General features: G+C 50.9%; 8 protein-coding genes across 8 annotated transcripts; 4 read left to right on the forward strand and 4 right to left on the reverse strand.

Annotated features, from left to right (window-relative positions):
* Window positions 1–134: 134 nt before the first annotated feature.
* Window positions 135–1,827, forward strand: CC1G_00949 (COQ6 monooxygenase; the record flags this gene model as incomplete). The annotated part of the gene is made up of 5 exons (XM_001831350.2): window positions 135–216; window positions 263–306; window positions 370–630; window positions 683–1,403; window positions 1,460–1,827. 5 exons carry the CDS (start codon window positions 135–137, stop codon window positions 1,825–1,827), a joined length of 1,476 nt encoding a protein of 491 aa, XP_001831402.2.
* Window positions 1,819–2,799, reverse strand: CC1G_00950 (hypothetical protein; the record flags this gene model as incomplete). The annotated part of the gene is made up of 2 exons (XM_001831351.2): window positions 1,819–2,552; window positions 2,614–2,799. The coding sequence occupies 2 exons, from the start codon at window positions 2,797–2,799 to the stop codon at window positions 1,932–1,934; spliced, it is 807 nt and encodes a 268-aa protein (XP_001831403.2). The 3' UTR covers window positions 1,819–1,931.
* An 825-nt stretch (window positions 2,800–3,624) lies between these two features.
* Window positions 3,625–4,684, forward strand: CC1G_00951 (hypothetical protein; the record flags this gene model as incomplete). Its single annotated transcript, XM_001831352.2, has 5 exons — window positions 3,625–3,690; window positions 3,763–3,855; window positions 3,914–3,998; window positions 4,050–4,189; window positions 4,244–4,684. 5 exons carry the CDS (start codon window positions 3,625–3,627, stop codon window positions 4,682–4,684), a joined length of 825 nt encoding a protein of 274 aa, XP_001831404.2.
* Window positions 4,685–5,239: 555 nt separating this feature from the next.
* Window positions 5,240–5,926, reverse strand: CC1G_14837 (hypothetical protein). The gene is made up of 2 exons (XM_002910812.1): window positions 5,573–5,926; window positions 5,240–5,515 (listed from the first exon to the last, which is right to left on the reverse strand). Exons 1-2 carry the CDS (start codon window positions 5,874–5,876, stop codon window positions 5,352–5,354), a joined length of 468 nt encoding a protein of 155 aa, XP_002910858.1. The 5' UTR covers window positions 5,877–5,926; the 3' UTR covers window positions 5,240–5,351.
* Window positions 5,927–6,207: 281 nt separating this feature from the next.
* Window positions 6,208–10,384, reverse strand: CC1G_00952 (helicase; the record flags this gene model as incomplete). Its single annotated transcript, XM_001831353.2, has 3 exons — window positions 6,208–7,666; window positions 7,743–8,586; window positions 8,644–10,384. 3 exons carry the CDS (start codon window positions 10,382–10,384, stop codon window positions 6,208–6,210), a joined length of 4,044 nt encoding a protein of 1,347 aa, XP_001831405.2.
* An 801-nt stretch (window positions 10,385–11,185) lies between these two features.
* On the reverse strand, window positions 11,186–12,343 carry CC1G_00953 (hypothetical protein; the record flags this gene model as incomplete). Its single annotated transcript, XM_001831354.1, has 2 exons — window positions 11,186–11,774; window positions 11,844–12,343. The coding sequence occupies 2 exons, from the start codon at window positions 12,341–12,343 to the stop codon at window positions 11,186–11,188; spliced, it is 1,089 nt and encodes a 362-aa protein (XP_001831406.1).
* Window positions 12,344–12,776: 433 nt separating this feature from the next.
* CC1G_00954 (hypothetical protein) lies at window positions 12,777–13,470 on the forward strand (the record flags this gene model as incomplete). The annotated part of the gene is made up of 5 exons (XM_001831355.2): window positions 12,777–12,871; window positions 12,941–12,962; window positions 13,033–13,068; window positions 13,129–13,159; window positions 13,211–13,470. The coding sequence occupies 5 exons, from the start codon at window positions 12,777–12,779 to the stop codon at window positions 13,468–13,470; spliced, it is 444 nt and encodes a 147-aa protein (XP_001831407.2).
* A 2,317-nt stretch (window positions 13,471–15,787) lies between these two features.
* CC1G_00955 (hypothetical protein) lies at window positions 15,788–16,877 on the forward strand (the record flags this gene model as incomplete). Its single annotated transcript, XM_001831356.2, has 5 exons — window positions 15,788–15,980; window positions 16,278–16,332; window positions 16,454–16,588; window positions 16,673–16,727; window positions 16,863–16,877. 5 exons carry the CDS (start codon window positions 15,788–15,790, stop codon window positions 16,875–16,877), a joined length of 453 nt encoding a protein of 150 aa, XP_001831408.2.
* Window positions 16,878–23,046: the final 6,169 nt, after the last annotated feature.

A 23,046-nucleotide genomic window follows, 5' to 3' on the forward strand; every position in this document is an offset into this window, starting at 1 on the left:
GCTCGCCAGTGCCCTCGGTGAAGTCGAAGTTCACGGTTTCCATTATTGCGGCACACTAATGTTAAACTACAGGATCGTCCTCTGTTGGAAAAGACCTCTCCGTGGCACTGGTCGAGGCCGGTGACCTCACAAAAATGAAGGAATGGGCACCCGGACCAGGCCTCTACTCTAACCGCGTCGTTTCATTGACCAATGCATCTCAAGCCTTTCTCAAGAGTATGTCGTTTCTTCCAGCGTGATTACGCATCTCAAAGTATTGTAGGAATTGGTGCATGGAGCTATGTCGAAGAAGCCAGGACGACTGGAGTTGAAGAGATGCAGGCAAGTCCGTACTTTGTTTCCTATGCTAAAATCCTAATGGATGAGTAGGTCTGGGATGGCGTTTCGGACGCTCGAATAACCTTCTCCGCCTCCGACATTGGTTTGGATAACCCAGTCGATGGCATGTCCCGCTTAACGGAGAATTTCAATCTTCAACGAGGTCTCCTCCGTCATTTGAGCACCCTCTCCTCTCGCGTCCAGCTCCTCGAACGAACCAAAGTCCAGTCCATCCAAAGGACATCAACTGAGAATTCAAGTTGGCCTCTGGTTCATCTTGACAATGGAAAAATCCTTCGTTCTCGACTTTTAGTGAGTGCCTCTTGCTGGAAGGCACAAGACTCTTTCACTGAACGTGATTCAGGTCGGAGCGGACGGCTTCAACTCGCCAGTCCGAACATTCGCAGGAATTCAGTCCTTCGGCTGGTCCTATGACACTCAGGCCATCGTCGCAACAATGGAACACGAACCGCGAGGGGCATTCGAACCTCCCAACACAACAGCCTACCAGCGCTTCTTGCCCACAGGTCCAATCGCCTTCCTGCCTCTCTCGCCCACCGTATCTTCCCTGGTTTGGTCAACTAGACCCCACATCGCCAAGGCCCTGCTCTCATGCGAACCTGACGTTCTAGCAAGCATGATCAACGCCGCTTTCCGCCTTCCTTCCCTCTCACTCAAATATCTATATGAGAGGATATTGGAAGCACATAACGCCAATACGCACATCACACTCCCGCAAATCCAGGAGGAAATCTTGTTCAGGGAGAAGTCCCACCAGATTGACCAGCATTCAGCATACACGTCCGTCGTGGCTGCTCCCCGCGGAGGCATCGCTCCAGAAGGCTCCGAAGCCGTTCCTCCTTTCGTTCGGTCTCTTCAAGCTGGATCGGTGGCCTCTTTCCCTCTGCGGTTCATGCACGCCGACTCTTACATTGGGGAGGGGAAAGGGGAGAGAACTGTGTTAATCGGCGATGCCGCTCACACCATCCATCCGTTGGCCGGACAGGGCTTGAACTTGGGGCTCGGTGATGTCGAATGCCTGGCAAAGTCCATCGAGAACGCAGCCTCTCGCGGTGGAGATATCGGTGGGCTATTTTCCTATCTCCTCACTGATCTGACGGGCTTAATTACTCTTTGTTAGGTTCATACACCGCCCTCCTGCCTTACGCTCAACAACGCTACCTCGAGAATCACGTCCTGATGGCCGCCAATGACAAACTCCACAAGATCTACTCGACAGAGCTCGAACCTATCGTTTGGGCCCGCTCGGTTGGACTTGAAGTCGTCAACGAGCTCGATTCCTTGAAGGCTGCGTTGATGATTTCTGCAGGTGCCAAACCTCGTCACGAATCCTATTCTGCCGTCTGGGAGACTGCTGCGAAAGTCATCCCGAACGTCTCTACCGTCTTTGAAATCTCGAGAAAGGTCGTTCCCACTATTGGAGGTGCTCTGCTCGCTGGAGCCTCCAATCTCCTCTTGCAAGCTCAGAAAGATGTGAACAAAAAGTAGTGGGTGGTTACTTTTATAATACACGGAGTACTACATAGGCTATAAGATTACAACAGTGCGTAGTGAAGATAATTTACCAATAGTTAATACTACACCACTCCGTTTTACAACCTCTCTCTGCCTAACCACTCAACCAGCGCGTCTTCGAATACAAGGGGAGGCCCTGGTCGAAGGAATTTGACTCTATTCCTCTGATCATGTTTTTGCATATGAAGAATCTTCCGCTTCATGATAATTTGGACGTTCTTGAGACACGACGCATTTCTCGATTCCGAAATGATTTCCGGACCAGGTTGCACGTATACCCGTGAAACTGTTGCCGGGAGACGCGTCGTTGGAAAATAGTCGGGTGGAGGGGAGCATCGTGAGGATTGCGGGTTGATATCCAGGGTGGCGTAGAGATCGTTGTGGAGGTTCCGTGAAGGCTGGGCAGGTAGGAGGGTGAGTTCTTCCAGCGCAGGTGCTTGGAGCACGATATCGTCAAATAGATACACGGGATAGTCGTTGAAAGCAGAGAATGTAAGGGAACGGAGGGAGGGGAACTGGGGAGTATGGTTTGTGTAGAGAAGGACGGGGAATTGGCCTTGTAAGGTTAGCTCCACAAGGTTGGGGCAGGAAACGGGGAGGAGGATGGTAGTTCGCGGAAGATGCGAGACCGCTCGGCAGGTTCGAAGTGTACTCGAGATCATTTGTATGATTTGGATCCAGGCGGTGCGGTTTTCATCCTTGAAAAACGTGTCAGCGCATACATATATGCGAAAGAGGGGAAGGCGAGGAGCTCCTTACATAGACCGAGTCTGTTACTGCATGCAGTTTGCCCGTACCCTCCCCAGGCTTCTGCGCCATAGTGGAGAAAAACAAGTGTCGTACGCGACGCTGACGTTCTGGGATGGAAGCAAGCATCCTCGCAAAGGGGATTAATCGTTGCAGGCCGATAATGGCGACTGAACGAAGCTTGTACTCGCTAGACATGTGGTTTATCAGTCTGGAAACAAGCGAGAGGGAGCGTCCAGTCGAGCCATCATCGTCACAAGCGAGTTCGAAAATGGTGAAGAGGACTTCCGCGGGGCACCTTTCCATGGTTTGGGCTGTACAGAGGGTTGCAGAGGGCCCAGGGCGGGGAAGCGATGGCTGCTACGAGGTACGCGAGAGCCCCATTGTTCTTTAAACACTCCTCGTCGGCGGGGAACCCCGCTCGTCCTCGATGGTGGTCGGGTATCGATGACAGAGAAACCGATTTACGGAATCGCCCATGCAAGTTCGATCGCAGAATCAATAGCGACTATTGTTATCGTGCATCCGTGGTGAGTGCGGTAGGTCGTTTCAGCCCAGTGGCGTCCGTTCGTGTTGTCAATTTCGCGGGAGACCCCGAGACTATGACGAGCTTGGCCGTTGGGATCAAGGCTTTGCGGGAAAGCGAGTCGGCAAACACACCCGGTTCGGGGGCGCTAATTTCCAATCGTGTTCTGGATTTTCTACCTCGAAGGTTAGGTATTCTTGTCTTTTCGTAATTCCTTGGGGCTTATGTTGTAAATTGAATAGACATGCAGTTGGCTTTTTGAAGGGAAGAAGTCGACTCGATGCTCGTGATACTATTCGGATAGAAATCGGACTCCGCCTGAAACGCGCTCAGGACGCGTCGCGACGCGCTGGGCCTTGGCATCTCCACTTCATCAGGTACCATCACCATCTTCTCTTCAACTCTCACCTCGACGTTCAACTTCAAGGTCGTCACAGGCCATTGGAGCCGTTCGCAATTGAGGCGCAACGTTTTCCGCCGATCATACGGAATCCCAAATGAGCAGGAACAAAGTCTATGCCCAACTCGTCAAAGAGACTGATTCTCCTGAACTGGAGCCGCAGGTCAGGCCCTCGGAACACATTGGTCATACCAGAACTCACAGACTATACTTACAATGGCTTGATATATGATAGACGGAGGAGGCCCGATGGGTTACAGTGTCGGAGAGAAGCCTCCCATTATCGGAGGATGACCTGAGAAGGTTTGCAGAGCCAGGGCGTTTCATGGTGTGTGGCCTTTTTCTCTCTGACTTCATGCGACTGTTCTCAAGCGAATTCGCAATAGCTGAGTACTGCCGGTGTTCTCGCTCTTAGCAGAGAAATTGACAAGATATTGGACGGTATGATTAAGATACTGCAAGGACCTGAGGGTGAATGCCCTTGCAATTATATTTGATCCCGCGCCATTGACCGGTTTGTAGTTGAAGGGGATCTCCAGCCGGGTGCTCTTCAAAATCTTCCCAGAGAGATAGAGCAGATACGGAGCCGAATTGAATCAGGCAGAAAGGTTGTACAACAACAGATTCAAACGGTGACTGACCTCGTTGAAACAGTGAAAAAGGTGGAGTGACCTGTCGCTCTCTATCGGTCGACACGGCTGATGCGACTAAGCCAGGAGGGGGAAAACCTTGTTGAGAACCTTGAACTCGCACTGCAGACCCTTCCTCCTCTATTGGACCGTGCACGCACAGCTTTAAACGAGCTCTCTGCAACAACCATTGAAACCAGCCTCATAAAGCTCTCCCTTCTCCGAACAGAAACTGAAAGCAAACTATATGGCCACAGCGGGAGTTCAACCTCAGGTCGCACCTCAATGGCCAAGGCAGTGGCAGCTGCCTATGTTCGCATGCGAACGCAGGAAAGAGAACTCATCAAGGAGGATAAGAGTCTTGGAGATCAGCTAAAGGAATACCAGGATCTGATCCAACTGGTGGACGGAGGTCGGCAGGGAGGGTTTCAACAGGTCGTTGACGATTGGGTCCGTGTCAAACGGGAATCTGAAGAATGTAGACGAGACTTGCGAAGACTAGGGTGGGCTGGAGACATCCCTTCCTAACATCGGAGAGTCGAAGACTGTAAGTACTCAAAACTTGCTCATACGCCATCACACCTGTCGATTAACGAACGCCTTTGTTCGTAGGGTGCTAAAGATTTCACCGTTTGGTTGGGTGCACAGCTGAAGAGCCATTGGCTTCGGATGCGAATAGAGTGAAAACTTCGTCATCGAACTCTCACCTGAAGTCGTTCACAGTAGTCAGATCCCCTGGCAAACGCTGGATCTCGGCCTCAGAACCCTTTGCTCCACAGTGCGTGCACCGTGGCACACTGTGCCGTATACGACTTCACAGGTTCCGAGGTATGAAGCCATTTCAACTTGGGCTATTGCCTGCCAAATCCTTTCAATGGGCCTACTTTCATCAGTAAAATGGCCAGCGCTTGGTCTTGAGCTTGATCGCTTGAACTTGAGCTTGATCATTGAACTTGAGCTTTGCGCGACTTGCGCACGAACTTGGATCATTTGAGCTTGCAATGACAGCTTACGCCATAGCTTTTTCTTCATCACTTGTGCATAGAATGCCTTCGAGGAGAGCCTGCATTTACATTCGCATCTATCAACTAACAATCTCATGTGCATTATGAATGAGTATAGTAGAAACTGTATTGAATAGGAATTCGATGTTTCGCAGCATAACCAATGAGAAGTGCCGCACGGAAGATGGAATTCAAATGGTGCTAACGAGCTCGTCGATATTTCCGGTGAGAAAATCAGCCAAGCGGAATTCGGAGGGGGATAGAAATGGGTAGCAGATCTCCTCAAGAATTCTATCTTGAAGGAGATCCTGGGGTGGTCTGTCGTAGTCGTAGCCCTCGGAATCACAGGGGGTACCTAACTTGAACATGAGCGAGTCCCAAGAGTAGATAAAAATTAAAATCAGCCACATACCATCAATAATTGGGTGGGTCTCAACATGGTTTGGAGGGGGTGTTGTCCCTGGTGCATCCGGAATTCGAGGCTCGAGTGAGGGCGAACGACTGAGAGGAGGAGGTTCGGGCAGTTGAGCTTGCGCAGTGGTCACGCGAGTTATGTCAAGATGTTGAGATTGCTGTTCTGCCATTTTCCGAAGGGCGATAGGCAGCTCGTGACCCCTTGTTCGATGCTGTGTGAGTCCTCCGGGTGTCGTGTAGCCTTTTGCACATTCTGCACAACGGTACGACTTTGGTTTGCACATCTTGCGTTGATTTGACATGGTTTAACGGGTAGAAACAGGTAAAAATGACAAGATCTGCCTCGCTTCGCTACGGCTTCAGGTCTGCCACTGGAACCGCTTCAATAGAGGTCCATCGAGACGCCATATATTATCGCGAGCCCATGAGACAATTGCTTTAAAAAACAATAGAATGCAATGGCGCAGCAACGACAATTAGCAACGCCTTGCGTTGGTGTGCGGTGGCGGTGTTCAACCCATTTGTTTGCGATCAACATACTTGGGTTAGGGTCAACCTCCTTTCTCCCAACGTCCATGTCTGCTCTGATACCTCGCTGCGCGTCCACAGTACAGTAAGTCGGATACTCTGTCATCATTCAAGAATCTCTAAGTAAGTTACATTTGTAGTCGAAGCCTGCCCTTCATCCATTCGAACAATGGCGTGGTGTCGATTCCGAATTCGAGACATCGCGGTGTACAGTTGTCCATGGGAGAACACCGGCGAAGTCAAGTCGATGCCAACACGATCGAGAGTGAGTCCTTGACAGCTATTGAATGTCGTCGCGTACGCTGGAGCTAACGGGAACTGCCGTCGACACAGTGTATGTCCTGAATACAAATTCGCTTCGAATGTTATCCTGGGGATCAAGATATCTTCGCCTTCTTGCACCCCGCTCTCACGCACAATTTGAACGGTTATGAGTCGCGTGCCTACTCCCTTCACCAAAACCCGAGCATTCTTCACGAGTCCTCTATCGATTGAGAAGTTGCGCAACAGTCGACAAACGGACCCCACCTTCACCGACACGGCATGAGGAGGCAAACCAGGCGGTGTATGACGCATTACATAGTCCAACACCGCCTCCGGGGCTGGTACCTCAGCATCTTCCACCTCCTTCAGTTTGTCGGCCGCGTAATATGTTTTGTTATGACCGGGAAGACGGTTCAAGATCAACGTGTTGTATCTGTCGACCTGCCTGTTCGTCGGGGCCAATATGGCGCGTTTCACGCAGTTGGTGGGATGGAGAAGGATCTCGTCTGGGAAGACAAAGGATGTCAGGTCGCTCTCTTCAGTGACAGTGCGTAGACCGGTCAAAGGTATGTCGGGACCGCCTCCATCTCCGATCGCGTTGACAAATGTCGCAAATTCAGGATCTTCGGCATTCCTAATGGGGTGGATGAGACGGGCTATGGTGAAATACCTCCACAGGGGCGAAGACTTTATTGAAGCGGCAACCACTTCGGCGCGGGACCCTCCTCGAACAACGGGGCATGTTTGTCTGAAGTCACCAAGCAGAACAATGACTTTGCCTCCAAAGGGTATGTCGGTTCCCATGACGTCCCTCAGAACATCATCGACGCAACTAAGAACCGCTCGATTTGCCATAGGTGCTTCATCCCATATGATCAGAGATGCTTCTCGTATCAGTTCAGCACGGGCATCTGTTGAGCGAATGGGGGACTGAAGCATCTCGTTCTTTTCATTGACGGGGACCTTGAATGTAAGTGAGTCGACAATTCTCTCTTGAAAGACTTTATCGCTAACCTTAAAGGTAGAGTGTGTGGTCCTCCCTCCATCGTAAAGTTGAGCGGCAAAAGCAGACGACGCTGTTGGAAGGACAACACGGCCTTGGGCACGGAGCTTATTGCATAGCGCACGAATAACGGTTGTTTTCCCCGTACCCGCTTTTCCATCGACAAATAAACTCAACGGAATCTTCATCTCGATCGCTTCCATGATGGTCTCATACACCTGGCTTTGCTCGTCATTAAAAAGTCGTCTACTCGCTTCTGCCTGAGCATTTAGCTCCTGTTCTCGACCCGACCAACGCCTAAGCTTCTGCGGTCAGCTCGGCCATGCGTTCCACTGGCTGTGGTAGTCCGTAGTCGCTGAGTGTCTTCCCGTACTCCCCGAGATAATGGCCCATCTCTTGGAGGGCCTCGTTCCTCCCAAGATCGATATTGCCGTTGTTGCGAAGGGTAAAATCGTAAGCCAGTGATTCCCAGAACTCATCCCAGACTAACAAAGGAGCGGGGACACAGTCATTGACCAAGAGATGCACGAAGAGAACACGTATTTCGCGAGGTGTCCTCAATGCTGCAATGGCTTCGGCGATCGCAAAGATAGCTTCGTCGTCATCGGTGAAGATACCCATTGCAATGGCAGCCTCCTGGTACGTTCTGAATTGAACGCCGTTGACGGTTCTGACGTCTTCATAAGATCTGGCGGCCCTCTGAGTTAGAATCGCGCGCAAATAGAAAGTCTGGCCTTGGGTCTGTCGCACGTTCTGGATCCTTGCAAGATGTGTAATGGAACCGGCACGCAAGATGACATGCATACGGGGAGCGTCCAAACCATTCGGGCGCTCGCGGTAATATCTTGGATGGCCATCTTTTTCGGGGTTGTAGGGATCGATTCGGAACAGGGTGAAGTATTCGGTGTAGGTGAGGTCGTCAAAGTTGCGTGTCTGGCCTTCATATAGGAAGGTCCCGTCAGGGCGCAGGAAATACCGCTCCAGCTTGGATAGGGAGCCTTCATCGCTACGTCGTGAGTAACGTTGGTTCCGGATGTTATCTTGATCGTGGACAGGAAGAGCGGTCACAGAGGGGTCCTTTTGGGTAATTCTGAATCCCAGGATGCGCCATGCAGCCTCTCCAGCAGATAAGTACCGCGCATTCCAGAAGTCTTCAATCTCGTTGATGACCTCCGGATTGTTGTCATCAAGTATACGGTAACGAGCTCGATCGGGTCCTAATAAAATCCTTTGATTGAAATTCGGATAGCTTATTTAGGGCGAAGAGAACATACCTTTGTGAATATACTTGAATAGGTATTGGAAGAGGTGTGAAGTGCTAGCGATTTCGAAGTTGATGTGACACTTCATCATCCTTATTAAGGGGAGACAGTGCGGTACCACCATACAGTCTTGGGCGGATCTTCTGCGATAGAAAACACGTCCTTCGGGACTGATGGTTGTGGTAGGGGTAATGGGGAAGGGGTAATTGAATCGACACTTGCGAGAGCCATCAGCTTGCTCTCTCTGGCAATATGTCGAGGGGGGACGATTCTCGGGCGGGTGATTATGCATCATGAACTTCTGAATGAGTTCACGATCCACTGGGTCGTTTGGTAGCTCAGCAGAGACTACACTATCAATGTGCTGGGGAGTAGAACAGTCGCGGCGGTATTTGATGAGAATATGGATGTGAGGTAGGCCGCGTTTCTGGAACTCGACACACTGGATGGTGTAGATAGGGGAGCCTGCATTAGGGAACATGGTTTTCAGGGCCTTCAGGAGTTGGCGGACCTTTTGCTTGAAGACGCGTACAACGACTAATGGGACATCGGAGTAGTCTTGGCCAGGGCGAAGCTGCGACTGTATTTCCGGCCATTCGGGGTTGCAGGTCATTGTCACAAAAAAGGTGGGCGTCCCGAGAGCAGCAGCAATGGCCAGCGAGTCAGACACTTGCTCGGAGGCCCACTTTCGTGAGCCCAGAAAAGAAGCAGGGAGATAGATGTTCTCGTTTGGTTCAACCTCTTCCTCCCCCATCAACTGCGCATCCTCTCGAGTTCGACGGTCCTCGAGGGACCTTTGAATGAAAGCCAACCTGCTTTCAAGGTCACGTGTATGCATGTCCACCAAATACTCGCAAGTGAGACGGCCAAAGATGGAGAAACGCTCTTCACGAAGTAGTCGAGCGCGATAATGCCACATTTGAGTTGTTGTAGCTTCACGATCAATGTCCCCATTAAGAACCGCTGCACCATTCGCATCAGTGACAGAGCCAAAGAGGCCCCATCCAAGGGTAGCATGGGGAAATAGAAGTGGGTAGGAGAGGGGCTCCCACAGGCGACTGACATTGGCGATGCGGTAGTTGGAGTTATTCTGACGGGAAATGACCAAGCGTCGACCTGAGACATCAGAGACAGCGGTGTTGTGAAGGGATATCAGTGCCGCAATCTCGGAGGAGGGGCCGGTTTCATTGACAACCAAGGATGCCTGGGGAGCATGCTCTGCCATGTCATGGACCATGCGTACATACTGTACAAATGGATTGACCCGTTGGAGAGCGTCTCGAATGGTTTGAAGCCACATTAAAGGTAAATCTTCAGCCAGATCCCGTCGAGGCATGGAGCTCATCATAAAGCCGTCGTGCAATAGCCAGCGCATAGCAGAGGACGGATGCATTGGACGGATGCGATGATATACCTTCCCTTGGATGGCAAACATGGCACTGCCACTATAGGAAGGAAAGTCATGGGTTGTCTCGAGGGAAGCGAAGGAGAAGATTAGATTGAGGGCACGAGAGACTTTGGAGATTTGAGGATGGTTGAGGAAAATATTGAATTCGTCTGGCAAGGGAGGTAGGGGGGGAACATCTTGCAGACGACTTCCGCGAGTGCCACAGCAGAAACCCGGTATCTCCCCGGTAAGGAGAATAACCTTACAATAAGGGCATTCATGACGACGTCCATTGCGGACAGCGCCCCATTGCATGGGTGGGCTGGAAACACCACGGATAACCCACGGATGTTCAGAAGTAGACATTGATAAGATAAGTCGGTGTGATGTGACGATGATGGTGATGGCGGGTGATGAGGAATGACCAGGAGAGTAAAGGCGCCATTTATAATGTGGTCAGACTATTGTGAAAGACATGTTATTGTGAGGGATTGGGAAAACGGAAGGCATGGTTACAGTAGGTAAAGTGATGCAGGGGCCGAGCGTGTTGCGTAGCGAAGCAAAAAAAGAGAAAGAGGACATTGAAAATCGGGGACAGGAGAAAGCATTTACAAAAGGTGGCTGCTAGGCGCAAAGCTCGGACCATCTGTTGGTTGTGTCCATGGGGATGAGAGGTCAATGAGAGAGAAAGCAACAGTAAGGCCAGAAACGAATCTCACCGTTGCTGAGACATAAAAAGGTGTGGAAAGAGGTTTGGAGTGATGTTGGGACGCGAATGATAGAGAATGATGTATTCACGTAATTGGTGAACAGAGACGGGTGTCAAAGTAAGGCCCTGAAGCTTGAGCAAGAAAGGCGTAAGGCGGCGAGTAGAGGCGCACAAAGGCAAACGCGTAACAGAATAGTGGTGTTTGTCAACGAAGTCGTGACGGTGGGTAACACCGCGGGATTGAAACTCAAGACAGTAACCTCGCCGTGAGTGGGAGTGGGACATTTTGGTATGAACGAAAGAGTATGAATTGATGGGTTATATACTATACAGATGCAAGGACCACGAAGAGATAGAAATAAAGGTCAAACCATGAAAACAAAAAGTAAAGTAAGTAAGTAGATAAGGTACCGATCAACGGGGTATTCGCGGAAATAAAAGAAATCGAGGGACAAAAGTTATAGACTGCTGTCAGTGGCCTTTCCCTTACCCTTATCAAGGGAAGGCGGCACAGAAACGCCAAAGGCCTCGGGAGGGGGGACGTCAGGATACATGTCTTCGTCTTCCGCCGGAGGAGGGAGTAGCTGATTGCTGTCTGTGTTCGGCTCGGAGGGAAGTGCGATTGCTTGCTTGGAGCGGAGAGAGGCCCTGGTAGGCTTGGCGGCGGCGCGAGGCTTTGTTGTTCGTTTTGATTTGGAAGGTGGAGATGGGGACTCGGGTTCAGGAGCCGTAGCGGCAGGGGGAGGGGAGGAATGGGAAGGGCCAGGCTGAGCATTCGATGGACCAGCCTGAGCATTGGCAGGAGAGGAAGCGAGAGGAGAAACAGTAGCCTGGAAACGGCGCTTTTTTGTGGGAGGCCCGGCACCGGGAGAGTCCGAGGTAGCAAGTGAGTGCGCATCCTGAGGCCTGCAGTTGAGCGCCAAGTGAACAGCGCCAACACGTAGAGAGCGGTTAAACGACTCGCAAAGACCGAATACGGCAACACATGAGGACAGGACGGGGGAAGGGGTATTCTTCCATCGAGGGCTTTTGCCATCGAGTACGCATCTGTAGGTCAACAAAGGCGAAGACGTGAGAACAGAGCGGTAAGAATAAAGTCGAGAATGGAAAACGCACACGACGGAGCTAAACTGGATGGAGTCGCGGACATACTCGGCAAATGAAACAGAGAATGTACGGTTCCCATCGGAGATCTCAACAGCGGAGGAGACTGTGCCGACCACAAAAACGTAGGGGCTCAAGAGAGACGGAACACTCTCTTCGTAAGAGTCCAAAGCGGGGTCGCCCGGGAATGGCTCACATACAATGCCCTCAAGCAGAATGGGAGCATCAGGGGAGAGAAGAGTGTCATCGGAAGGTGGGGAGGGCAAGTACATCTTCGCCTTCAAGGCAACGACGACGTTGTCGGGGAGTGGATTATTCGTAGGGTGTGAATAAACGCGAAGGCGGGCGGGAACGTGCTGTCCATTCGTGCACATGATAGTGGTGTCGTACTCAATAAAGAGCATACGAGCAGGTCGAGAAGGGTTATCGGGAACAGTTCCAGGCTTTGGCGCGGCAGCAACACGGCGACCATTGGCGAGAGCAAAGAAACCGTCGATTATTGCAAGAGACATAGGTGAAGAGGGAAACGGCGATGTGATGCGAAGTGTTTGGAGGAGAGGCGAAGTGCAGGGAGCGCATTTATACAAAGAAGGAAGGGTCAAAGCACGAAAGGAAGGCGTTGCGAACACAAAAGGAAAAGGGCGGGCGGGGAGAGAACAAAACGGGAGGTGAAGAAAGGCGGTGCGGATAGCGACGGGCGCATAGCAACGATAGCAACGAAAGGAAGAAAAGACCAAGAGTGTTTGAGTGAGAGGGAAGGGAAAAAGTATAAATAAGGAGGAGAGAAGAAAGAGGGCGGAACGCAGGGGATGCCTTGAGGAACAAACAGAAGCAAACAAAATTGGATGGTAAGTTTAATAAGAAAAGGGATACACCATTGTCAACAACCTTTGTGGATCATCGATGAGAGTGGGAAATGACCAAACAGCTGGTCGTGTCGAAAGCATGTCCGTTAGGCATGATTCTCCTTGTTCGTCTTTCTTGCCACGTCACTATGTCAAGGCAGAAATCGAAACCATCCAGAGCATCCAACGGGCCCGGTATGCACTAGCACTATCTATTACTATAACTCCCTTCGACTTTTTGCTCATATTTTGTGACCATTGCAGGGCTTGTTTCAATCTGTACTCAGTAATCTCGTCCGTCCTCTCCGTCCATTACGCATCACTCACAATGTTACCGGTCAACCATCGTTCCAAAGCGTTTCCTTCCGCCCTTGATTCTTGCCACCCAAGCAGTGAGCTACATCCACTCGCCTTTATATCTGCTGCCTTTCTGACGTTTTGCGGCTCTACAGTGCAAACGCGAACTCTCCTTCTATACGACTGGTGAGAAGATTTTACCCAGTCGTCCGCTTGGTGATTTCTGATTTCTCTAAGAGCAACTGGGGAGGATCACGAAGAGATCCGCGAAGGGCAACAAATCACGGTCAACTCGACTTGAAAGCTCTTCGAACTTCGAAGTCGTCGACAAACTCAAGGAACCTTTGAAGAAGAATATCCGAGTCGAGCCAGCACTCAGCTTCCTCCCAGAAAAGCGTCGTCGATCAAGCGGTGGAGCTCAGGCAGTCAGTGCCGTCGCCAACGAGGACAATGATTCCGATTTCGATTTGGTTGACGATGAGAATGACGACGATTAGGACCTACGTCTAGCATCATTCAATTTTGCCTTTTCTTTATAATGGTTCCTTTTCCCTATCTTACTTAGTCTGTTCTAATATATCCCCCCCCCCTGCTAATACTACATTGGATTTGCCTTCGAAAGCCCTCCTTAAGCTGCTCTCAAGCGACGGTCAAGCACTTGAGAAAGCCTCAAACTTGAGCCAAATCGCACAGCTTTGATCTCGATGGACACTTGAATGACACTTGACCAAGCGATCAAGCCCTTGTCAAGATAAGGGCCCTGGCTTGATCAAGCATGAGCGCTTGACTCGCTTTTCAGCTTGGTCAAGCGCTCAAAGCCCGATCAAGCGGGTTGGACATTCTCCTGATGTTCAGATTTCAATCTGCGGCTCGAGTTCTCCGTTAAACCTTTGCGACCCTCACCGCTTCCACCCCCACCTGAGCGTCCGTAGAGGCGCTATAACGCCCCCAGACTACGGCTATCACATAAAATGCCGGATCCACCTCTATTGTCTTCCTTTCTCAGTTCTGTCCATTGACCCAGGAACCAATGATATCATCCATTTCACTAAATGGGAGAACTTGAAAAACTTTATCAAAGTTTCCACCGAACGTCGATGAATTAGGAAATCTGAAATACCGTGTAACACATGGGCACTTGCATAGCCAGCGTCGGAGGGTGCGTCGGGTTCTCACCAAGGTAGTTGTGGCCGCCTTTTGCAAGGTCCGATGACCATGGACCGAGTAGATTGAGCGGGGGAGAGAGGTGAGCGCTTAACAACGCTCTGATTGCAGTGAGTCCGAGTGTTCTTCTCTGCGGGGGATATTGTTGTTGTTCAATCGTCACAGCTGCTCGTCCAGGGGCCAGCGCTGAACGACTGGGGCATATCCTTGAGGCCTCAGCAACGCCGAAGGTCGATACAGGTGTCAATTGGTATAAGAACTTTAAATTTTTTAAAGAGGTCATGAGCGCTGGTTTTCTCACAGGTCGGAGGCTCTTGAGTTCAGTCACTGGCTTACCCGTCTCTTTAGGGCACACCCTCAACCCGCCCTATTGTATGGAGGAGAGCCTAACGCTTGTCCCGATGTGGATGTGTTATGCGTACTTGAGGGAGGACGGTGGTGTCCTGGTCACAGTGTCGTGTCGAAGTGTCATCAGACCACGTCAGGGCCAGGGCCAGGGACCCCATTTGCGACAGGGTGGACCTCACGTCCAGTATCACAGCGTCAAGTCCCAGGGATGATTGAGCGGGGTATTGCAGTATGCAGCCTGCGTTCCGAAAGGTCCCTTACAGGGACATGCGAGAAGAGCAAGAGGCAAAAACCAGCGAAGATTTCGGAGTTTCCTGTAAGTTCCAGGAGACAGGTACCTGCAAATGGCGACTTGCAGACGGGTAGAAGTCGACAGGCTACGACTAGGGAGGGAATAGAATCAGATCCACACAGAAAGACATGCATCCACCATGGTCCCCCTCTGAGATTGTCATCAATTTCTAATGGAGCGTGCCCCACATCAGAATTGCACTTTGGTGTGGCCGACCAATATCCGTGTGATAGTCCAGCGGGTTCTAGCTCCTCTGATCAGGTAGCCTAGCCTTGCAAGAGGCATGATCAAGTGTTTCAAGCGCGGCTTGAGTGCGAAGCTCAAAGGCAGTCAGCGGCTCGTATGGATCATTGTCTGAGAGTGACAGATAACCGGCAGACGAACGTTCCCCGGAAAGGTAGACAAATCCAATAGAAGGAACACCTTGGTATCGAAGATAGTAAGCAGGCCACAGTCCCAGATACTTGAGACGGCGGTGCTAACGATAACCAGTTCCAACGTCCGAGTGGAGTGTCAAGCGCCCGCGGCCCACCCAGCATTCCAATTTCCCACCATTCCGTCCGGAATTTGCCGGCGACCTCAAGTCTGCCGCAACGTTTGCTGAGCATCCCCGGGCTCTCATGGACTTCTGACGCTGAACTGGCTGAGCACGCAAAGAGGAGGAGGCCACTCTTTTTTTTTTTTTTTTTAAGAAAAAAAAACTGCTTCTCCAAGCAACCATGTTCAACCAACTTCCTGCTCGACGCGTTTCTCGCGCATGGGTCGCACGCATCTGGCATTGTTCAACCGACGAAATGCCAGTCTATCAAATTAGAGAACATCCAGCGCAATCAAGGGCCACAGCCTGTCTGTCTACTCGACCTCGACGCCAGATTCGCCTGAATCTCTAGGAATCCGCGCAGATTAAATTTGGATCTGTACAGATCCAGGGCGAAACCACCAAATCACCATTCATCACCTTGTCGTACATCGGCCCAACTGTACCTGGCGGTCTTCGACTAAAGCTGCTCATGAACTACTCGAAGCGGAGTCCTTGCCGACTGGCATCTCCTTTGTGGGTATCATTTGACCCACTTGACTATCAACCAAGGCACACGAATCCTCTCTTCGACAGAACTTCTGGCACCTTTTTGGAAGGAGTCGCTCCCAACTGGTCGTTTTGCTCGTTGGATTACTTCGTGTTCCTTCTTGCCCGTATCAACGGTGAGTCCTGATTTATTCTCCCTTCTTCCATCCTTGGCTACCCTTCCGAATCAACCGCGAGTGGACTCATGCCCCTATGGTCAAAAGGGATATCCTACGCCCGTATCAGGCTATGATGGTTGGTTGTATCAATGTCACCCAGCACCGATCCTAGTTCAAGAAATGTCAACCCGCAGCGACGACGGCTACGAGATCACATCCGACCAAGGTATTCAGATCCACATGTGGACCTTTTCGCGTCGTCCCTTGGTTGCTGTCCACTCATGGTTCGCTGATAATACCACCTTGTGGAACCAGCGCCTGGTGTACGACATCTATTAGGGGACTCCGTGACACGAAACATTGGTACTCTGTAAATTCTCGTGGTACAGTGGCTTCTGGGCGAAACGCTCGAACACCCCAGTTGTCAGAACTCAGCGATCGGTAACCGGTTTCAGCATTTTAACTGGATCATCTCTTCATCTCTTTCACAGTGCAAGAAGGCGAGCAGTCAGAGAATCCCTTCTCCTTCTCGCCATTCTCCAGCAAGATCTCTTTGGATCTGAGACTGGCTTGGTCTTGGGCTTTAGCAATGATGCTTCTCTGCCCTTCGTCATTGACCCAATTCCGTGCGTCTTTCATTAACATCGGGGCGGGGGATGTTTTGCTGGCGCGCATTATACTGACACTTACCCTCTCTCAATATCTTCAAGACTATTCTGGGCCACCTGTCAAAAGGTTCGAACCAAAGAGACCGCGACGGATTGGGTAAAGGGGGCTGTTTACTGGTAACTGGCTAGTTGTTGTCCCTGGTCCGTCGTGCAGGTCTCCAAATTCAGCGATATTCCTTCGATGATAGCGCAACTGCCGTCGTTGGTTGACGAGGTCCGTTCGATTCATTAGATCTGCGAAGGCTAAGCGCCCCATCCCATCATGTACTAGTAGGGGTTTTCGAACCCTCACCAAGCGGGCCTCGAAAATTCGCTGATTGTTACTGCCTGCAGGCTCGGTGTTTACATCAAGGGTCCCCGCCGGTCAAATAATCCAAACACGGTTGCCTCGGTTATTTCTGTCGTGATGGTCTAACAGTTCCGTCGACCCAACGTCAGCCAAACGCGTAGGATCCTCATGTCCGCTGTTGATGATTCTCTTGTATCTACGTCCGATGCACGATCCCGAGCGTTTCATGATACATGAGGTGCATTGCCGGGCCTGCTATTGGAGTTGGTCGGAGCCCTCCATGAGGCCCATCTGTAAGGAGACGCTCAGTCTTTTCACAGAATACAATCAGGCCTAAGCGTCAACTAATTGGCCGGTTGCTGTGGAACCTTCGCCTTGCTCATGACTCGCCTTGCTCTGGAAGAGGCTATTGAGTTCCTGGTCGCTTCAAGGTATATTGGCGCACATACGTGTTAGGCGAACTTCATATCCCATCGGCATCAACCCATTGTCCTCCTTGAATCCCATTGTTGTCGCCTTGAAAATATGCCTTCCCCACACGACTACTGGCAGTTGTTGCGTAAAATGCTTAGAACGACAGACCGCCGCCCGTTATGCTTTCCTGCGGATCACGTGCTGTACCAATGGGAGTAACTGAGCAACGCTTTCCGATTCAGGTGCTTGCTGCATCCCAAACCTTTGGGCAGGAAAAGGCACATGCAGATCTCAGTAGTGTAGCACCCGCCGGAGGCTGGTCCCAACAAAATGAGCATTGCAAAAAATGATTTATAGTATTATACCAAGGAAAAAGAGGCCAAGCGAAAAAAAGTGTTCTGCAACTGTGGGTTAGGAAGGATTAGCAAGGTCCGAATTTCGAGCGAATGCTTCCTAGAATGGAGGGACCGGGAAGAGTGTCTCGGAAGAGACGCCAGAGACCACTTACCACAAGTCCCGACACCCCTGGCAGACACTCCCTCGCTCCGACTCCCGAGCCCTACCATCCAAGGCGCCCGATGGCAAGGGACATCCCGGTGATTTGTCGCGCTCAACTTCTGCCAATCAGTGGAAAGGTGGGACTGCATCCGTTAATACGATGTTGGCCGTATCATAGGTGGTGGGACCTGTGCGCATCAAATGTCGGGGGAGGGGTAGCCAAGGGCACCGCCTGGCTGTGGGAACGTGAGGCTCGAAGCCTGTGTCAGTGTCCGAATCTTTATCGGCACCAGCCTATGCATATCGAAATGAGAGATAATCCACAGCAGAAGCGAAAGTTGGGTAGACCGTGGCATACATTCCCTACACCAGTTTTACCTCTCGCCTCAACTCGACTGGAAGAAGAAACAAAGAAACAAGGCAAATTCCGGCCCTCAGAAATGCTTGAGTGTTAGGCTAGCGCCGTGACTTATATCGTGATCCATCCTGTACCCGGACTTTCCCTTTCATGGTCATAACTCCTTTGTGACATAGCGCTCAAGTCAGAAGCCAGCAGTAGTGCGAGACGGGAAAGGAAGACCGGCCTTGAAGGACAAACTATCGGCCAGATGATGATGATAGTGTTCAGCGTGATGAAAGGGATGTTATGACGCAGGCGTCGTCGTTTCGCCCTGCCCAATGTTAGCAAGTACCTAAGAAACTAAGAGAACATAATCTTCTTCTTGGGTCAGACTGTTTTCTAGAGTTCTTTATCCCTCTTCCCCTTTCTCCAGTTGACCCAGTTTCAACTGCAATCCATCCTGATTCGGTATAGTCTAGAGTAACCATCGAGTCGGACATATCGCATCGACACCCTAGACTAAAGGTACTACCGAGTGTCAGGACGGTTGACGTTGAGCTCGAGGCCAGGTTTTCCGAAAACCGGATGTTCGACCAAAATAGACCATGGAGGAAGGAGCTGAGGAAGTCGGGCCTTGCCTGGTCAAACGACGGGTATGTTTCACTACCACGAGGCAGGAATAGCAACCCGTCCAGCGCGAGTGTTAGCAAAGACAAGCCGAGCTCCCAATGCCCATACAGGGCGCTCCAATCCCCGACAGTGTGGGCAGGCTCCACATCGCAGTGAAAGTCACGGAAGGACAAATAGAACACGGTATTGCCCCATGTGACATTTAACAGTACAAAAGGTGGCCATTAGGCTCGTGAACCAGCTCGGTTCTTCCGAACTCCGCTGATTGATGATCAGTTCTCCACTGATGTGGAGAGGGTTCGTCAGAACCGGCTGGGCGAAACGGGGACAGTTTTTGGCACGAGGGGTACCGTGTGAACGAGCACTTAGAAAAATATCGCGCTTCAGCGTTTGGCTGATATACAAAATCGAATCCCTATTCACCGTCTGTCTGCCAATCGACCTGAAATTTTGGGAAATTGTTCGCATAGACGTCTACATTCATTTGGCATAGTGTGTATGGGAATGAAAGGGAACGAGTGGACGATATTAAATGATTTCAGAGTGAAGACGCCGAAAAACAGGGAAAAACTGAAGCTCACAGGGAGGAACGATAGGTAAATCCTCGAAAAAGCGAACAATAGTCGAGGGTACACCTGCGGCTCGTTCTGTATCAAAATAGAGGTTCATACGCATCGGTATCTGCAAAAAAGCTCGAAATTCAGAATCTGCTTCTTGGGAGCCTTTGGCAAACACCTACAAATAAAGCCGCTGGCTCTACGCCAGGACATCCTCGAGCATGAATTCGTCGATATCCTCCTAGTCCTGCTCCTCTGCTTCCTCCATATCCACAGTGTCTACGTCGAAATCGACGTCTTCTAGGCACCCAGGAAAACTACCTGCAACGAAGCGTCGAAAAGGTTATAACTCGTCGCGCACCCCATTGGGGGAGTACAACGAGACGTTCAAACGCATGCAGGAGCGACGGCGCATGATTCCAGCTGTCAATGTGAACGAGGACTCGACACTTCTACACCATCAGCCGAAGCCGCGCCTGTTTCTGCGCGAACGCAGAAGGAATCCGGATTCGTCGACGATGGGAATGCGAGCGAGGGTGAGGGCGAGAACGAGGATGGGAACGAGAGGCCCCCGGGAGCAACCTTGATTTGTTGTCCTTGGACGAGGACGAGCTTGAAGACGTCGAGTTCGACATGGACACTGTCGAGCCTGAGGAGGAAGAGGAATCGGACGAAGATTGCGACGAGTTTACGCTCGACGACGTCCAGGGCATTTATTTGTACGTGTTTACCAAAGCCTCCCGAGCTCCAAATTCTGAAAACCCTGGCTTCTCGCAGTCCCCGTGCCCTGTGCCCTCCAATTAAGCTATAAAACGAGTTGTGAGTGAGTATCCAGCTATATTCCTTCCTTTGATTTGGAATGCCCGCCCCCCTTCTTTGCCAAACCGCATTTTTCCTTGTTTTCTGTCCTTTACCTTCGCAGAATCCTTCCTGTTGCTTTCCGATTCTGCTTTTTTCTCACTTTGTGTCCATATAATGAATGTATAACTCTATGCCAGCATACATGCCAATTTACAAGGAGATCGGTGGGAGTATATTGGATAGGGAAGGAAAATTGTTTTTGAGAAAGACGCTGAAGAGTGAATTTGCCTAAGTCCTCGTTCACACGGTACCCCTCGTGCCAAAACCGCGACCGTTTCGCCCAGTCGGTTCGGTACCCTCACCTTTTTGATTCTCCGACATCATCAATCAACACCACCATCATTCGAACTGAGGGGACCGAACCGACTGGTTCACGAGTCTAGGTGGCCATAACTGAATGAGTACGTACCAGCGATGGCTACAACTTGATTGAGATCGCCACGAGGCTTATCGGATGTAAGACACCTAGCCACTCAAGGGAAAACATGAACACAAGAATGTGAATGCGTAATGATTTGGGTACTTACTGTCAGCCAGCGCAATTCGCATTCAAGTTATTCCAGATGATCAGCTGAACCTGATGCACTATCTGCCAGTGTCGGCAGCCTAACAATGGGGGGATACTCGACTTCTCGTGTAGTACCGAATCCAGGGTGCTCCCGCTGAGAGCCCAACGTGCATAATAGCATCGGGCGACACTGAGCCCTGATTTTCCCCAAGAATCGGTGCTGGTCAGCACGAGGCGCGCCAAAATCACCAAAAGACAGCCCGATAATCGATTGTCCGAATTCCAAGAGAGATGTGCGAAAAGTTGAATACCCAGAGCTGCGACAGTCAACCGACCAGCAAGGTAGCAGGATATCCGAGTTTCCAAGATTCAGATAGCGAGATTTTCACCAGAGCAAATGTTCGTGATCAATACTAAGCCCGAGTCAGTGCCCGGCTGTTAGTCTCTGTTAGTTGAGTCAAAATTGAAATGGGAGCGCTCTAAACTGGGTATATGATAGGGATATCATGTAACGCACCATTCCCGAGAACCCGAGAGCAACCTATCCATCTCGCGGCTCGCCTCTCCGTGTCCTCTCGCACCGACCTCAAGGCTCCTCAGTAGGCCCCTATCACAGCCGGCCATCTCTATGCGCATCGCCCAACTGTCAAGCAATAACGCAACCCGTAGAATGTAGAGAGATTGTGATCGTTTTCAACGTTTTCGAGGTGCCAATGAATATGGATGTAAAAAATAGCCATGGTCGTGGTCGGTCGGCAAGCCGGAAGCATCCCTGCAAACGTGGCTCATACCCGGTACGCGTCGGGGTTTTGCTTGGCGTTTCCCGGAGCGCAAAAAGTGAGTGGGAGCAAAGGTTATGAAAGGAAATGTGGCGCTTTGCGAGACTTTCGTGTACGGGACGAGGTCTCCGGGAGACTTGAGGCGTCTCGAGGAAGCGACAAAGGAGATCTCCAAACAAAAACGAACAACGAGGCAAGAGAAATGGCACCCAAATCATAGCCTAACGTATGTTTGAAGGATTCAAAGACACCGCCTGTGAGAACCTAAGCAAAAGTCATGGCCCGGCTGGATACTAGTAGCAGGTGTAGGAAGGAATTTCAAAGGTTGACATGGTGCGTCGTGGGTGATGCAAAAGTAGCGCGGGAGGAGTTGGGCGCTTCGGAAGGCGGCGCCGAATTTCCTTGTGTAAGTTCTCAATCTGGTCGTTATCAGTCGTTATCTTTTCAGCTTATCGGTCTATCATCATGATCTTTGAAGCTATTCGCTTCCCGTTCAAAGACCAACGATCCTCAGCTCAAATTCATTGTACATGAATCTCTTCACCTTTTCATTGGGGAGCTTGGCAAGGCTGGCTACATATGACGAATGACCAGTTGCCGTCGAGTCGTCTAATCGCCCGCCCGCAAATCAATTTCAAACTGTGAAAAAAAGATAGGCGGAAGTAGTCATGGAGAAGACTAAAATGGGTAAGATACGGGGATAAGCGCGCGCTTGGCGGAGAGGGAGGTCCAAGAGCTCGAGGCCCATGGTCATCCGAGATCCGAGAGGTATGACGAATTTTTTGAAGTTTTTCTCAGAAATCGTCATCGTAGGGCCAGGTTTGAGTTGGTTTGGAATATCGTCGCGCCGAGCACTCCGGCGCTAGTCAGCTTCGAGATGGCTAAGAAAAGTGCTGCGAGGCTGAAACTCGACAAGCCAAATTGAAATGGAAGAATAAAACCCACTCAGAATCTCCGGGGTGAGTGACCCCAACAACGTCACCGCATCGTCATGTCATGTCCATCCATTGACCAATCCGTTTTCGTCTCCCAGAAAATCGTCTCATTGGTCGGTTCTGCTCTCCATTTCCATCAAACCCATCAATACGCCCTTACCAGGCAACCTACGGCCCCAATATGGGTTGTCCCTTTGAACATGTTACACTCCACGACGACACTCTTCGGTACGGTATTTACCCCAAGTTACTCCCATCTCCGGGATTCTCACAGGTACTGAAGGCTGAGCCGTGGAGACAGTGGGTTTGTTGCAATTGGGAGCACACGACCACGCATGGATGGGGCAGAGGGGAGGAGGGTGTATGGAAAACGAGCTAAGAGGGTGGGTACGACGAGGAAGGTTAGGACCGGCCATCCGAAGTTGCTAGCCAATGCATGAGTCAGAATGCAGAATTCTCCCTGCATGTATGGTCTTACCCATACGCGTCACGATCAGGGCATCCTGACGCACGACACATCGTCCCCATTGCGCCATCGTCGGTTTCATGCTCCGTGGTCGTCACAACTCGACGGGCAATGATATCATGACATGGCAAATGCAAGT

This window comes from Coprinopsis cinerea, assembly GCF_000182895.1.
Source record: "Coprinopsis cinerea okayama7#130 chromosome 7 map unlocalized cont3.7, whole genome shotgun sequence".
NCBI classification, from domain to species: domain Eukaryota; kingdom Fungi; phylum Basidiomycota; class Agaricomycetes; order Agaricales; family Psathyrellaceae; genus Coprinopsis; species Coprinopsis cinerea.